Genomic DNA, 18,200 nt, shown 5'->3' with positions numbered 1-18,200 from the left:
TGAGAGTTGCTTTTGCTTTGCTTTTAAGTTAATAAATTCCGGTGTCAGACATCTTGTGGCAGAATGTTTCTATCTGGTCTCTCTGAGTTGGGAGTCACTGCAGGAAGCTGAAAGTGTAATTATTTATTGGCTAGAGGCATAGGAGTCATTCTTCAGTCTTTTTTATTTTCAATGTGCGGAGCTGCCCACTGGGCAGTGAGGGTTATCAGTGTTCTGCATTGTAGCAAATGCTTAGACAGTAAAATTTACCTATAAAGTATGGATTAGATCCAAAAACTGTTAAACATTGTGTGGAAATAAGCTCAGAGCAGCTAGCTTATGCATCAAATCTTAGTCTTAAACAGCCATCCCTTTTACAGGACCAGATAACTTGGATATGCAGTTTCCAAATATCCCTGTGGTCAGCTTGGGAGGTTTGGGCATCCTAAGGCAGTGTAGCAATTGTCTCATGTTCTTAGAAAACAAGTTAATCATTAACAAACTAACACAGTATGTGAGAGATGTAAGTACACTGCTTCCTTGGAAGCAAACATCTTGCATACAGATGAGGTGGCCAGGAATACCCAGACTACATCCATCACACACATTATTCACCACACACACTCACAGATTGTCTTATGCTGAGATGCTTAATAGAAGCCTTCCCAAATCTCAAAGACCTTCAAAACTACCTAATGGCAGTGCTTCTCCACAGCAATCAGTAAAGCAGACACCAAAAGCAACACAATGTACCTCACATAAGCCTACACCTAATGGTCAGCCAAGTGCAAAGCCAGTAAGGCAAGTGTACACTTAATACTTTTGTCATTGAGGACTCCGTTGTGTGACACACAGATGCCTCACTTACCAGGTTAGACAAGGAGAAGATAATGGTTAGTTGCCTACCTGGAGCCAGGATGTTCTTCGTGTTTCACTGTTGCAGTCATCACATTTGGGTTATCTGCCTGCAGGTTAGCCCTCAATCGACCTGAATACCAGAGTCTTGGGATTTTTACTTCGGATGCTGTCACTTCTTCCATGATGTCAGGTGGTCAGGGGTATAAAACATGCAGCAGGCGCATTACATCAGCTTTTCTTGCTGTGCAGTGTCCGAAGCAGAAGCAGTTCGCAAGTGCCGGTCATCTGCCTCCTGAATTTTTTGTTTTTCGAGTTTCAGACCGGAAGACTTCTAAAAGATAAGTTCCCTGTTGGGGATCCTTTTTTAATGCTCTAACCGATGTCAGAAAAAGTTAATAATTGTCTTGCCTGTGGAAAGCAAATACCTCACGGAGATTTTCATTCTTACTGCATCACCTGTTTAGGGCCAGACCACGACGTTCCTCGCTGTTGGTTTTGTGCCTTGTTCAATGCCCGAACTATTGGTCGTCGGGCTATTTTTGTTGCTAAATTCTTTTGCTCTTGTTCTCCGTATTCCGAAATGGCTTCGATAAGCCGTCAGGCTACCGATCTTCCGGAAAAACGTAAGGATAAAGACAGAGACTGCACAGATCAAAAACTGCCGACGATGCTTCCGTTAAGCTAGTCACCAGTTTGCCAGTACTTAGCGAGGCACTTTTGCAGCCTCTGATATCCGCTTCTACATATTCGCAGGCCTCTACTGAGACCCATTCGGAGTCCGGTATACCACGAGATGCTTCTTCAACTATGGAACATGTGGATGTCTCTACCTTGGATGGCTCCAGAGCCACTGTGCAGGCACCGGCTTCTGAGGGTGTATTCAGGCCTTCCGATTTTCATATTAAACTGATGACTTCGTTTCAAACCAAAAATACCGAATTTCTCAGGCCCAGAGTTCGCACTACACCTAGGAAACCGCCGACCAAAGTGCATTCTCAGACCCACGTGCTTCAGAAACAAATGCTTAGAATGGCTGAAGATCTTATTACTTTAATTAGGGGAAGCCAGCCTTCCCCCTCAAAAAGTCCAAGAACTGATTTTCCTTCTGATTCTTCAGATCATGAGTTTGTTGACTCTGATCCTTCTGATTACCAGGACATACCCTTATCTACCTATGAGGATTCTGATGCAGAGGATGCCATTCCTTCTGCTTCCCCACCAGGAGATTTTTCCTTTGAAACCCTGCAAACCCTTAGAGAGCATTTCTGCTGGGAGTGCCGGGACTACCCACAGTCCAAAAAGAGACTCGGGGAATTTTTAAACTTGCCTCAACACAGGCCTCTAGCCATCCCTCCAGTTCTGGAAATTGTAGATGAAGTCTTCTTGGAATCCACCCTTACCCCTGATACTTTGCCTCCGGCTCCCAGGAAACCTGACAAGTACTACAGAGTACCTGACTAAATTCCTCTTTAAGAATCCTACTGCGGATCCAGAGACCATTTCCAAGGGACCTAAAGGCATTAAGGCTACAACAGCCAAAAAACTCTACCCCGCCAGACAGGGACTCTAGGGTTTTAGACAGATGGGGTAAGAAGGTATACACCTCTGCTACTCTTGCCATCAGGGCTTTAAATTGCCAGTTTCATATGTTGAAGTGTCAGCAACATATTATGGAGCTAATTAAACAGAAAATGATGTTGATTCCTGATTGGGCAGAACATAAAGATTTACAAGAGGTAATGCATTCTGCTTACCAAGTTGGAAAACATACTTTGCAATGTGGTTTTGATGCCTTAGAAGCATCTTGCAGGGCTGCTGTCACTGGGTATGTTCTTAGAAGGCATGCTTGGCTTAAGGAACAAATCTTGCCAGACCATGTCGAAGCAAAATTACTAGATGCACCATTAAACCAAGAATGCCTGTTTGGCAATAAAGTAGAAGAGGTCCTCAAAACGATGGAGGAAAAAGCTAAGTCTATGCAAACTGTTAAAGATTTCCTACAGGTACAACCACCTAGATTCAGCAGGCATTGGCTTTTTAAAAAATGGTCCTTTCCAGTCCCTGCCAGACCTTCAGTCCGAACCCAGAGGCAGCAGACCACCAAGTTTACAGTCTCAGGGTATGCACAGATCTATGCAATGGAGTGCTCCCACCGCTAAAACAGGGAGTAGTAAGCCACCGTCCTATGGTAAAATCTCACAATGACTTATCCTTTACCCTTCCAAGCCTTGCCCAAATACTTGCACCCTTAGGAGGAAAACTTGCCCTGCATGCAAAAAACTGGGAATACATCACCCAGGACAGATGGGTCTTGAACATTGTATCCCAGGGATACAGATGCTACTTTCACTCACTGCCAACCCCAAGCGGATGACCAGACCTCCCCCCAAACCAGTGGGCAGAGGCCCAAAAGTAAGTACTTTTTCTTCTCATTATCAAGGCTATTCATCCTGTCCCAGCAGAGCAAAGGGGACAAGGTTTTTACTCCAGACTGTTTCTGGTACCCAGAAAAGAAAACTCTTGGCGCCCTATCCTGGATCTGACTATTCTCAACACTGTCCTGGTGGTTTCAAGGTTCAAAATGCTTACTCTCCAACAGCTGCTTCCTATACTAGCCAAGGACTCCTGGCTAGCCACCCTAGACTTAAAAGAAGCTTATCTGCTCATCCCCATAAGGTAATCTTGCAGGAAATATCTACGTTTCAGAGTAGGCTCTGTGCACCATCAGTTCTCTGCACTTCCCTTTGGCTTCTCTACTGCACCCAGGGTATTCACAAAATGCATAGCTCCAGCCATTGCATATTGCAGGCAGAGAAAAATTCCAATTTACCCTTACTTGGACGATTGCCTGATTCAGGCGGACAGTCAGGAATTGCTACTCCCAACACCTGACGTTTGTAAAGAGACTTTAACTTCACTGGGGTACACCATCAACAACAATAAATTACATCGGGTACCCAGCCAACAGATTGTATTCCTGAGAGTAAGCTTGAACACAACTTCCCAGATGGCATTCCTCACTCAAGAAAAACAAATTTATTTGACAAAGTACTTCAATCTACTGGCCACCAAAACCCAGCTATCTGCAAGAAAAATACTGCAAGCCCCATGGTTCATGGCCTCTTGCATTCTACTAATTCCATATGCAAGACTACATATGAGGAAACATCAATGGTACTTAAAAAGTCTCTGGTGTCAACATTCTCAGGACCTGGAAACAATGATTCCTATCATTCCTTGCCTAAGGGCGGAGTTCCTTTGATGGGCAGAGGCCTGCTACAACAACAAAGGACTCCCTTTCACTCAACCCCCTGCCGCCCAAACCCTAACAGATGCATCAGACTCTGTATGGGGGGCTCACATGGCAGGACACTGTATTCAGGGCAAATGGAGCCCAAAGCAAATGCACCTGCATATCAATCAAAAAGAAATAGCTGTACAGAATGCTCTGACAGCCTTTAAACTCCTTATTCTTCCAGGGCAACTATTGATAAAGACAGACAACACCACAGTTATGTGGTACATAAACAAGCAGGGGGGAACACATTCCTACCCACTCTGCAGGTTAGCCATGGCTCTGTGGAACACAGCCTTGAGCAGTTGCGTGCACCTGCAAGCTCAGTTCCTGCCAGGCAGACTAAATTTACTGGCAGACGACTTAAGCAGAAATCTCATGGACCCACATGAGTGGAAACTGGAACCCAAATCCTTCAAGCTTCTGACCCTCAGGTGGGGGGGGGGGTACCAGAGGTGGACCTCTTTGCTTCCCCACAGAACTATCAATTGAACAAATATTGCACCAGAACTCTCCACAGCCAAGCGTGGAAAGTGGATACTCTGTCCTTTACATGGGAAAAACTCTCAATCTCTGCCTTTCCCCTTCAGCCCCTCCTCTCGAAGGTTCTACTGAAGATCAAACAGGGCAAGCCAAGGACAATCCAGATTGCACCAGACTGGCCACGCCAGCACTGCTACCCACTTTTGCGCAGTCTGACAGTACTGCCACCATGGCAGCTGCCACAGACCCCCTCCCTGCTGTCCCAGCAGGAGGGCCAGATTTTGCATCCTCAGCTACAAACCCTGAACCTAGCAGCCTGGTTCATCCCCTGAACTGATCACCAGCAACCCTCAGTAAAGAGGTGCTGGATGTCATCCTTGAGGCATGGAGGCCTAGTACTAGAAAATCCTATTCAGAAAAGTGGAAAAGATACTGTCCTTGGACCCATTCTCAAGGAATGGATACAACTGTGCCCAGCTTACCTCATATACTAGATTACTTAACAGAAATGCTCCACAAAGGCCTATCCTTCTCTTCAATTAAGATTCATGCCTCTGCCATCTCAGCTAATTATAATACTGCGCCACCCCTTTTCTCTCATCCTCTTGTCAAACAGTTCCTGAGAGGAGCCAAAAATGTAAGACCCCCCCCCCCCAGGAGAGCTCCCACTCCAGCCATTGGACCTTAACTTTGTATTGGAAAAACTCACGCTTCCACCCTTTGAACCTGCTGCTTCAGCAGAGTTAAGATTCCTCTCTTGGAAAACAGCTTTGCTTCTAGCCATCACTTCAGCAAGAAGAGTGTTTGAATTGCAGACCCTTATGGCTGTGGAACCCTTCATCATCTTCCATGCAGACAGGGTTTCCTTCAGGACTAACCCATCTTTTATGCCCAATGTTGTATCTAGTGTGGCTTTAAACCAATCTATTCATTTGCCAACCTTCTTCCCTAATGCTCAGAGTAAAAGGGAAAGTATCCTGCACTCCCTGGACGTGCACAGGCAGCTTAGGTTCTATCTGGACAGGACTAAACCTTTCAGAAAATCTGATCAGCTGCTAGTCTGCTTTGCTACAGGGGCAGAGGGCAAGGCCATTTCAAAGCAAACCATTTCTAAATGAATGGCACATTGCATCCATTTCTGCTACAAACACCATGGGCAACCTACCCCACAGGGGATCAGAACACATTCCACTAGGGCTACATCAACCTCTACAGCATTTCTCAGGGGAGTCCCTACCAGGGACATCCATCCTGGAAGCTGCAACCTGGAGCTCTGTACACACCTTCACCAAGAATTACCACTTACCTATCTTTTCTAAATCCAGAGCTGGATTTGCCACAGCAGTCTTACAGGGCCTGCTTGCCAGCCCTAATGCTTCTTGACTGCCTCCACCCATCCTCAGCTTTGGGAATCAACCCAAATGTGATGACTGCAACAAGGAAACACGAAGAACATAGTACAGTTGTGGACACTTACCATAAATGTAGATATTCGAGTGTATTCACTGTTGCAGTCCTGGTTGCCAGATTTCCAGCCCCCCAGGTAGGGGCAAAAAAAAAAAAAAGAAGGTCTCTCACGGCAAGTGAAGACCAAAAAAAAAAAAAAGGTCTTTAATGCGGAACAGAGTTCCACATTAAAGAACTGAGCTCACTCAGTAGCTCTGCACTAAACACGGAGTTTCTCGTGTTTAATGCATTGCAGTTCCACATTCAACACAAGTAGCTCCGTGGTTAGCGATTTTTGATTGGCCCGTATACCGGCATATGGGCCAATCACAAAACACGGAGCTTCTCGTTTAATGCGAACACAAGAACTCCGTGTTTAGCAATTTTGATTGGCCCGTATGCCAGGTATACGGGACAATAAAAAAACAAACAAAGCGGAGGCTGGCCGGGATTTAAACCGGCAGGGCGGGACTCGGGATCAGGCTGCTGATCTCGGGACAGTCCCGCCCAAATAGGGACGTCTGGCAACCCTGTGGTTGCCCTCCCTCCAGTCCCCTGACTTCTCTATACTTCTACCTATTCTTGTTTGTTTGGCCATATCTTATAACATTGGTATTTACTTTCTACTGGGGGTGTTCCACACCATGTAATTGCTTCCTGTTGTGGGGGCTCCTGACATCTGGGACAAGGAAAACTGATGTAATGGTGTCGGCTGCATGTTTTATACCCCTGACGACCTGACGTCATGGAAAAAGCGACAGCATCCGACGCAAAAATCCCAAGACTCTGGTATTCAGGCCGACTGAGGGCTACCTGCAGGCAGATAACCCAAATGTGATGACTGCAACAGTGAATACACTCGATCATCTACATTTATGGTAAGTGTACACAACTGTACTTTCTGCAGTATCATGCATGCACTCCAGTTGCTGCAGCCTAGCTACCAATATGATTCTATCATACTTTTGTGGGTGTAAATGACCTGAGACATGCCTCACTGGACTGTATGAAAAGAGATGTAATGGATCTCTCAGAATGTCACTGACAGATATGAACCTTGCAATGAGCAGTATTCTGCTTTCAACAAGGGTGATGCCACAGTGCGAGCATAAAATGATTGATTTTAATAACTGGCTTAGTTTCTTTTTTCACTCCAGAGGGATCCAATATCTGTCAGCATGGGAGAACATGGTCAAAAGACCACATTGTTTTGCCAAGGATGGGTTGCATTTGTTCCTCCTTGGCTTTCGGATATTTGCTAAAACTTTATCCATCCCCTTAGAGCATTTTAGGCAGTGCCAAAAAGACAAAACTACCAACACAGTGAAAAAGTCTACAAGCAGCCTTAAGGCGTTACTGCTCAATGCTCAGAGAGTAAACAAAAAACTCAACACCTTTCACGCCTTCCTCACCCTAGACAATGTAGACATCTGTGCCAGAACCGCAAATTGGTTTAAAGCAGTAGAAAGTACTATGGACATACAAAGCTACAGTGCCTTCCACATGCACAGACCAACAGCAACACCACAGATGGGGGCCAAAGGTGGCGATGTCTCGATCTGCATTAGCAACAAACCTGCCTCCAGCTTGGTTAAACAGAATGATACCATGGAGCTCATCCACATGCAAGTCGCCATAGGTAAGGTCTCATACCATGGCATGGCTAGCTTCAGGTCGCCATGTATGTCCCTTGAATCTTAACTCTTACCTAAACCTACTAGAGGCAGTCACTATCTAGCCAAACATCTTATTCATGGGAGACTTTAACTACTCCACTGTAGACTTGAAAATGTACACTGCCTCAAACTCGCAGGCATAATGTGCTGTGGATTTTATTAACACAAATACCGCGGAACAGATAGTCAGTGCTCCAACCAGAGGATCAAATATACTGGATCTGATACTCATCAAAACGCGAGAGTGTTGCCCCCCAACCATGCCTTGTCCCGTCCTCACTGCTGGGGCTGTTGTATCTATCAGAAATAAACCCAAAAAGAAACACCAAAAACAAAACCTGACTGGTGGAATCCTCATCTAAGCAGGGTATGTAATAAAAGAATGAAACTCACAACCAGAATCAGGAAAAGCAACTCCCTTAAAGACAAGTGCTCTCCTAAACAAATAAATAAGAAACTAAGAGGCCTAATCAAGTCCAATAAGACCAACTATGTGGTTAGGATAGTTTCACAGGCAAAGGGCAATCCGAAGGCCTTCTTAAGCTATGCCTGGAACATTGTAAAGGTGATGCACAACAGTGCGCTGAACTGGTGGTGAACGGTTCCATCTGCACCGATCATGGTGACATAACAAATCTACTGGCTGATAAATTCAGCTCAGACTATTGGCAGGGACCTGATGCTGGCAGTATTCGCTAAAGCCGAGAACACTGCCTCCATGGATCCCGACAACATCGCTGGTTGCCTCCTGAAGACGCTGAAACATGACCTAGCAGGACCACTTGAGGCAGTCTTCAACTACAGCCTTGAAACAGGCTATGTTTCAAGTGAGTGAAGGACTGCAGCAGTTCTTCCCATCTACAAGGGCAGGCTGTCAACCAACCCAGTCAACTACCTACCCATCAGTCTAACAAACCTAATATGTAAAGCCATGGAGCAAGTTATCAGGGAAATGATGAATAAGTACATTGGCAACCCACAGACACTGGACCCATCCCAGTTTACCTTTAAGGGAAGGTAATGCCTATTTAACCTGGTAGACTTCTTTGAGAGGGTCACCAAGACAAATGGACAAGGATAAAGTAATGTGTACTGCGTATCTTGACCTGGCCATGGCATTTGATGCAACAGTCCACTCAGGCATTGTTGACAAGCTCTCTGAACTAGTTATAAACTCTTGCTTTACTTGTGGGATTGCCGGCTGGCTTATAAACTGCCCCCAGGAAGTCAGGATCAGTCAGAACACCTCCACCAAGAGACCGGTCACCAGTGGAGTACCCCAGGGCCTTTTGCTGAGCCCACTCCTGTTTGGAATCCACTTCTCGGAAGTGAAGGCTAATGTTAAAGGCCTCTGGCTTATCAAGTTGGCAGATTACTGTAAATTGAAAGCTGTTGTAGGTCCCTCTCAAGACACACACATCCTGCAAGTGGGTTTAACACAGACAAATGACTGGTGCCAAACCCATGGCCTAAAGTTAAATGGCAAAAAGTGCCTTGTGATGCCATTTTTTAAACTGTTAACCCAGTTAATTACTCTGTTGATAAAACACCCCCAGGAGTCGACCCAGTAGTAAGGGATCTGGGAGCATATGTTGACAGCAATTTGGCTTTTGACTAACCTGTAGCTAAGATAATAAGAAAATCTTTCTATTTTACCCAACTTACAGGTAAGGGTATGTCATCCAGGTCCAAGGAAGTTATAGTAGTACTCTATTTGGCCATTATCAGACCTATTCATTGAATACAACCCCCCCTTTGGCATGTGTCTAAACAGGCACTTACAGTAATTGGAACGCCTACAAAGGTTTCTTACCAGGAGAATTCAGGGCACAAATACCCCATCCTACACTGATTGCCTAAAGGCTCTTTCTCTGTATTCAGATTCCAAAAGGCTGCTGAGAGGAAATCTTTGCCTGACTTACAGGGCTTTGTCAGAGCCAGCCCTGATAGATCTGTTTAACATGCACAAAACAAACAGCACCAGAAACACTAGATCCAGGGATCTTATCTTCACTTGTTATGTAAACAGAAAGTGATGGAGAGACAGATGTGTGTCCCAAATGATCTCTGCATTATGAAATAGGCACTCGGGTTCCTTTTTCCAGTTCGGAATTGCTAAAAAACAGTCACCATCTGTTTTTAGCAAGTGGCATAAACGATCAGTTTGTTGAACACTGCCAGGGACCACACATTCACCACAATAGTGATGAAGGTTTACAGCAAGCTTTTCAGGAACTGTGGAACGACTTTTTAGGTTGAGGCTATTCCAAACAGGATATCAGTATGAACCTATGATTCTACCCAAGGGCTCAGATAGCTTGGGATTCTGTCTCAACTGTCAGATCAAACAGACTGATGACATAGGATACGAACTTTGTGTATTTATAGCAATGGTTTCTTTTTCATCCAAGTCTGACCGATATGACATACCTCCCTCCATCCCTCATCCAAATTGTCATACTTTTGTTGTTCACTGTATATCATTGCTGCTTTCCTAATGAATATAGTCTGTAGGCACTAAATTTGAGTTGAAAGGGAAGGCTTATAGGGAAGTGGGGAGAGTTTTGTGGAAGTTTGTCACTAGATCATTAGCTTTTGGTTTGGATTGGCAACTCTGTAACCCATCTGTCATACTTGGATGGACTTGGGTGAAGAGGATATATTGTTAAGGTCAGTACATAACTTTCATTTATCTCGTTCCCTCCATTATAGCTCTTTTGAGTGTGTACCTTTAACTCCCAGTGGGCATGGCTTGAGCCTTTAAAAAAATTAAATTATCACCTTACAGTTCTAACAAGTACACATTGACAGAGGTCAAATATCAATATAAGTGAGTTTGCCATCATGTATGCTTTAAGATAAAATATTCAGTTACCTTGTATGTAGCATAGTTTTGGAATTATTAATGCAAATATGAGCAAGCAATTTTTGACACCTCGAGGCACAGTAGGAGTTAACTGCAGAAACGCCTGGAGGTCATGCGGCTGTAATGAAATTTATTTCACAATGGTCTGTTGCAGCTGTCCGTCTTTCCTTTTTATTAAAAAAGTGATGTCAAATTTAAAAGTCAACCAGCTTTGCAAAATTCCTAAAATATTTGGTTGCAAACTTTGTTTTGCTGCTCCAGAGCCAGAATAGCGGTCTGGCAGTGTAGAGGTAAGTTAGCACTATCCTGTGACATCCTGATGGCTGAGCACCTTGTTGTAATTGCTAGCTGAAAGGCTTCTCACTGCTGCCTCTGAAATCTCTTCCTTTTCACTTGTGATGAAGCTGGTCAGTCACCAGGACACAAGCCAGTGATTAATACTATTAGCCCATGAAGTTAAATGTTTCATTCTGAAAGTGTGTATGCTTAGACTTTAGAACTGTGTTTAAAAGGGTTTGTTCTGAGATACGTCATGTTTTGCTTTTTCTGCCTATATGAAGAGTTGCACAGGGATTTGGTGCCTGCAGATATTAAATCATGGTATTTTTATCCAGTTATGACCTCAGATGTATGTAATATTGAAGGGGAAAAACATCTGAAGTGGTGCCCTTGCCATGGTTCTTCTACAATGAGCAACTGTATATTGGGTATAGAATAGTAGTTCTATTTGTCAAAGCAGTGGAATTGCATTTGTAGTCATGGCATAAGACACTACATTTACATGAAGTAGATAACACTACAGTTGCTCTCCAAGAAGAATTTGCGTTTACAACAAAGTGTGCTCCGTCCTTCTACTCCTTTCTTTCTCCTGTATTAGTATGGATCCAGTTTGAATGTAGCTTTAGCCTTATTGTATATTGCTAATTTGTGTGTCCCTGTCTTAACAGATGCATTTCTTGATGAAAAATGGATGGACCACCTTTTATATGGTTGCTTATATAGGGTTGACTGAGAAGTGCATGGATCCCTGGTGTGGAAAACATTACCAGGCTCTCCTACTGCATGACAGCACAAGTCAGTTAAGCTACTGCAAGAGGGAACAGTCTGTTGAAGGTCTTCCAATCTAAGGCTTTATGGAATGCTGCTGCTCTTTTACCCTTGACAGAGAGCCCTTTATGCACCTCTTGCTTAATTTTCTGTTGTGCCTGATGTAATAGAATGGGTTTAATTAATTTGGTCTGGCAGAACTCATTCTGAAAATGATCTTGGGTTTTACTGTGCTAAGAGGCTCACTTTTTTAACTTTGGACGTGAAGTTTCAACATAGTCTGATTTGCAATGTTTTTATTTTTAGTCATGCATCACTGAAGTGCATCAGCTTTTTGGTTTTGTAAATAAGTTTGTGTGCATGAGACGCATTGCAACATAATGGTACTGCATTATGTGATGAAATATAAAATTTTACAAAAAGAGAGAAAAGATGCAGAGAGATGCACATCCTTACTCTGAAACTCTTAACTGTTTAAGTTAAATATTGCTGACATTTTGTAATTTTTTTCCTTGTGTGTTTGGCAGAGATGAATACTTTCGTATGAAGCTGCAGTGGAAGTCTGTGAGTGAAGAACAAGAAAAGAGAAATTCACTTCTTCGAGGGTATCGCAGTCTTATTGGTAAGTACCATTCGGGTTAAGGTTAATAGTTTGCAACAATGTTGAATGTTGGCTTAGTGTGTGTGTGTGTGGCAGCATTAGTAATATAATATGAACAAGTTTGTCCACTTCAACTGAAGGACTGGTTGCCACAGACAGTACTGATCTAGCATCTTTAAGACTTCCAAAGTTTGAGCGCTTCCCCCTCACTCTTACGTGCACTTTGCTTCCCTGGCTTCAATGTATCTTAGTTTCCAATAACATCATCAGGTAGATCTTACATTGCTCGAGCACTTCTTCAAAAAAATCCTTAATTCTGAGAGATAAGTACCTGTTTTCATTTCTACTGGCTTTTTTTTTTAGAAAGTTCCAGTTCATTTTAGTTAGTTTTATTAATGTTTTTAGTCAAAGTAGTTTGTCCATTCAATACCACATCAGATCATCTTTCTTTAGTTAGGTCTGATCTGTTCCTATTTGTGAGTTATTTGTAGCATTCAGGCTTTTAGAGTGAATCCCATTGTATTTACTTCTTTTGTAGATTTTCTTTCTTTATAGTGCTGTTTGCATTTTTGTGGGTTGTAGAATTATATTTTTATGTTGTTTTTTTGTTGCAGTGTTCTTTCTTCACATGGTAATGCTTCTTGTGAGACAGATTTTCAGTAAGACATGGGCAAGGCTACAGGGCTTAAGAAATATAGCTGTTGCCACAAGATTTCACTCCCACCCCCAGTATACACACTATCTGCGAGTCATGTCCCTGTAGGGGGTATATTGTTTAAACTTTAATTGTGACTTTTATGTGAACTTTGGTTCCCATTTTCTGCAAGAGTATTAAAACAAATACATAATTAAGGGTGTCCTGCACTCTGAGGACAAAAAAAGAAGAGGAGAAAGCAAAAATAAATTGGATAAAGTTGGACAAAAGGATGCAGATAAGACCTCTTTCTCCCAAAATACCAGGAAGGATCCATCTCTCCCTTGTATTGTAAAGCCTACAGTACAAGACTTTCCTGCTGTGGTCTCCCATCTGAAAATCCCACATTTCCTTCATTGGATCACTGTTGGGAAGTATCCTGCCTAAGATATCTTGTATCTGTCCACTCTTCTCTCTCTGTGTCACTGTGCATCCGACCTACAACATTTTTTTAAGACAGTGTGCAGGTACATGAGGGACTTACAGGAGAGAAAAGTCTCAGAACTTTTTTGCCACCAGTCCATAAAAAAAAAAAAAAAAAAAAAAAAAAGACTACATCGCCTTTTTTAATTTTAACATTTGTTTACTGGGAAAATCCGACTTGGAACAAAGCCAATTTTCAGATGGGGCCCAGGGGGAAACACTCCAGATACGTCTTTGTAATGTGGGAGGAAATCTACCCGGAGAAAACCTACATGAATGCAGGGAGGACATGCACACTCCACACAGAAGGCACTCCAGCCAAGAATCAAGCCAGAAAACCTCTTGCTTTGAGGTGCCAACGCTATCGCTGCACCAATGCGCTGTCCATGCCTAATGTGATCTGTCAGCTATATGGCCTTTAACAGTTTTTATTCTTCTTGGTTGGTAAGTATCCTCACTGGAGATGCTCCCTATTTTCCTTTAACTTTTGACAAAAAAAAATTGTTCAGTTTCATGTCATCTGAGATATGGAAATGTAACTATGGTCAGCAGATCTTGTGTAAGGATTGTCATGCCACCTGCTTATTTTGTCTGAACATTATTTTAGGGAGTGTTCTGTCTGTAAATCCTTTCTCCCTGGAACTATTAGAAGTTATTTAGCTTCATTGGTAAGTATCCTCACTGGAGACGCTCCCTATTTTCCTTTAACTTTTGACAAAAAAAATTGTTCAGTTTCATGTCATCTGAGATATGGAAATGTAACTATGGTCAGCAGATCTTGTGTAAGTATTGTCATGCCACCTGCTTATTTTGTCTGAACATTATTTTAGGGAGTGTTCTGTCTGTAAATCCTTTCTCCCTAAAACTATTAGAAGTTATTTAGCTTCACTAAGCATTTACTATTAGAATAAAAGGCTTAAAGAGTTGGCTCATTACAACCAAATACACTTGCAGGCGTTTCTGCAGTTACCTCTTACTGACACCTTTAGGGGTCAAATATTGCTCGTTCATATTTGCATTAATAATTCCAAAACTATGCTATGTACAAGGTATCACAGGATTTCATTTTAAAGCATAGCTGATGGAAAACACAATTGTATTGATATCTTCCCTCTGCTAATGCAGCTAAAGAGATATCGAATATTATTTGTATACTGTTTATATTGTAAGAATTTTCATATTTCTCTAAATATCTCAGCATTCAGGTAATGCAGACAGAACTGCTTAGCCTCATATGAAAGCTCACAGCTGTATGAAGAAAATCCTTCTGACAGTATATGTCTTGCTTAAATGATTTCTGAGATATCATAAGCTGTTTGTACAGCATTACAAAATGAATATTCACTGCCTTTATTTTGGCTTATAAAATCCAGTTTAAAGCATCAAACTGAATGAATGCCTCTAATGTAAAGATAATTTTTTACCAAATAGTTTGCCATTTACAGTTTCCTAATAACACTTACGATTCCAGAGGTATGGATATTTGAAGGTGATAACTTCATTAAAAGGTTCAAGCCACACCCACTGGAAGTTAAAAGTACACACTCAAAAGAGCTATACTGAAGGGAATGAGTTAATTGGGCATGTCAGGAGTCTGTCCCTCCTTGCTTCATTTCTGTAGATACTACCAAAAAGAGGAAACAGAAGACAACCCAGTTAGTCCTTGTAAGCAGCTGTGGTATAACATTTACCAAGGCCTTTTTAAACCTTTGTGTCAATGAAGCATCCTCAGTTTTTCTGTCCTCCTCCTTCCACTCCTTAGAAAAGGAAGAGAGATATGCATGTAACACAAACGCTGGAACTAGTTACTTAACAAAAATGCCTTTACACATAAAAGGTGGGAATAACTTTTTTAAAATAGTGACGTTTTCTATATTGTCTTTAAATGTAAATGGTCTCACAGATATATACAAAAAAGAAAGAGTAGTGAACTATATTAAAAATATAGAGTGCAAATAGCTGTGCTACAGGAGACGCATTTGGAAAGAACTGAACATGTGAATCTGATAAAGGTTTTCAGGATAGTTATTTAGCGGAGTACCTGGAACAAAGGAAAAGAGGAGTATTTATATTAATTGTAAGTAGAGCTACATAGGTGATGGAAAAGGATAAAAAAAGATAATGGTAGATTTTGTAGTACTAAGGTGCTGCTTGCAAGGGAGGAGAATTACACTGGCGTGTATTTATATTCCAACTAAAACTGCTTTAATGCAGCTTAAGAAAATTCTGGGAGAAGCAGCTTTCAGCAGGAATATTGCTTATAGGTGGGGCCTGGAATTTTATCTGCAGCAGTAACTATGTGTTTGGGGGGCCCAGAAGGGAAAATCTAACAGAAGTGTAGATTTTTGAAGAAATTTATGAAAATATTTGGCTTGGAAGATGTGAATTCAATAGTAAGAGTTTGGTGTGAATTTACATGTTATTCCCTAAGATAGAGGAAACTGGGCTAGACTAATTTCACAAGAGCACATGCATTTAATTGAAAGTTTTGATACTTATCCGATAACTATTGCGGATCATGTGTAAATAACTAGAATAAAAATGCAGGATAATGAAATAAAAATGAGATACTGGCGCCTTTCCACCTATCTGTTGAAAAGAGAGGAATTTAAAGAATAGGTAGTAGTAATTATTTGTGAGTTATTAGAGAAGACAGAAATTTCTTCTGAAAATATAGCTAGGAAGTGGGATAAAATTAAAATGGAGATTAAAAATAGGATGGAAGTAAAAGAAAGTGAGATGTGGTTAAGAAAACAAGACTTATTTAGAGGGACTGATACATGTTAAAGTATTGCAGAATAGGGGAAGTCTCACAGAACAAGAGGAGCAATTGCAGAATGCTAAACAGAAAATAAGGGATTACCTTGGTAATATGCATGAGTTTAGAAAGATTGCTGTTAAGCAGTTGTCTTTAGATAATAATTCTAGTGCCCAAATACTTTTAACCTAACGACTCAGGCAGCAGAAAATAGAAAGGGTTTTCGCCAAGCATAGGGATCCTATAACAAGGAAGATAAGAGATTCTGTAGAGGTACTAGAATATTTTTGAAATTTTATGAAAGTCTGTATAAAGCAGAGAAATATTGAAATCAAGAAAAGGTACAAATGGAAATGTTTAGGGAAGAATTAATTATTCCAAGGATAGAGGTATATGTGGCTCAAATACTAACAGGATAGGAGGAGATGAGAAAAAAATGGCAATGCATAACCAATCCACAGGAAAGTCACCAGGAATAGATGGTGTTCCTGTGAAAGTTTGGAAGCTAGGAGGAAAAAATTGATAAAAGATTTGAAAGGTGTTGACAGTATTTTAAGAGGTGGAGAAGTACCAACATCCTGGAAGAAAGTGGTGGTGGCTGTAATACCACAATATGACTGCAAACTGGGAGCCTTTATTGAATCCCCAAATGATGTGGGTACTCTACAAAAGGACCTTACAGAAACAGATGCTTGGTGCCAGAGCCATGGGCTCAAGCTCAATGCCAAGAAATGTATAGTTATCCCCTTTGGGGAAAAAAACATCTACCTGTGAATTACCATATAGGTGGCAGTACACTAACCACCGAAAGTGTGATGAGACTTGGGGACACAGGTGGACAGTGGTCTCACCTTCTATAAACACGTTGCCACAACAGTCAGGAAATCCTTCTATGTGGCACACCTAATCACTAAGGGCTTTGCATCCAGAAAAAAGGAGGTCCCTCTGTACTCATCCCTCATTAGACCCATTATAGAATACACTGCCCCGTTTGTTATGTACCTCTCAAGATGTCTGCAACAACTGGAAAGGCCACAGAAATAACCTCACTAAAAGAATCACAGACCTAAAGCAGATGCCCTACGTTGATCGCATTAAAAAACTCCAGCTGTACTCTGTCGCATATAGTCTACTCAGAGGCGATCTCTGCTTAACATACAAGGCCATGTCAAACCCAGAGCTGTTGGACATGCTACACTTAAAGAAATCTCAATCCCTCAGAGCCACATGCTCCAGGGATCTAAACCTTGTCATCACAATAAACAAAACATGCTGGAGGGATAGGTTCCTGACCCAGAGACTCCCCAGACTCTAGAATAGATGGCCCATACATGTCAAGCCTAGCGCCTCTTTGGCCCTCTTCAAAAGGAACCTTGATGATTGGATGGGAGAGAGGAAATTCACCCCGGGGATCACGTCAGTCACCCTGCTAGACAGGGGTCCAGGGAAGTAAATAGTGTGGGAAGAAATAGCCAGGGAATTGTTATGGCTAGGCTTGTATAGGCCCTAGGGTCAATAGCCTAGTACCAACCTATAATACCTAAAGAGGGTAAAGTCCCATCACAATCAGCTTCATAAAGGCCCATTTCAATCCTCAACCATGATTATAAAGTGGTTGTCTATAATGGCTAAAAGAATGGCAAAGGTGATGCCAAAATTAATAGATATGGATCAGTGTGGTATTGTAGAGGGGAGGCAAACATTTCACAACATTAACAGAACATTGATGAGCCAGAGGAAGCAGAATGTAAGAAAATACCATTGTTGTTGGTGGGTGTTGATGCAGAAAAAGCATGTGACAGACTGAGCTGAGAGTTTATGAGCAGGGCAATGGAAGCATTTGCATTTCATGATAAAATTATAAGGTTAATTAGGAGGATGTATGAGGGATCGGAGGTGAAAATTAAAGTGTGTGGGTGCCTCTCTGATAATTTCTGTTTGAGTTGAAGGAACCATGCAGGTGTGTCCTCTTTCCCTTTTGTTATTTGCATTATATTTAGAGCCATTGGCAAAGAAAATAAGGGTCTCAGAAATTCAAGGATAAAATGATTATAGTAATCAGTAAAAACTGTCT

At 42.0% G+C, this 18,200-nt stretch overlaps 1 protein-coding gene across 1 annotated transcript in view; it reads left to right on the top strand.

Moving 5' to 3' along the window:
• TBC1D17 (TBC1 domain family member 17) overlaps positions 1-18,200 on the top strand; it is a 1,580,308-nt gene that overhangs the window by 955,934 nt on the left and 606,174 nt on the right. The window contains exon 10 of the mRNA XM_044059599.1: positions 12,178-12,272. Coding sequence (XP_043915534.1) covers positions 12,178-12,272 — 95 coding nt within the window. The remainder of the gene's footprint in view (positions 1-12,177; positions 12,273-18,200) is intronic.

Source organism: Protopterus annectens, chromosome 17.part0 (assembly GCF_019279795.1).
Source record: "Protopterus annectens isolate FY-2018-M chromosome 17.part0, PAN1.0, whole genome shotgun sequence".
Classification (NCBI taxonomy): domain Eukaryota; kingdom Metazoa; phylum Chordata; order Ceratodontiformes; family Protopteridae; genus Protopterus; species Protopterus annectens.
The sequence above is the reverse complement of the archived record's forward strand: the minus strand, read 5'-3'. Positions and strand labels throughout refer to the sequence as shown.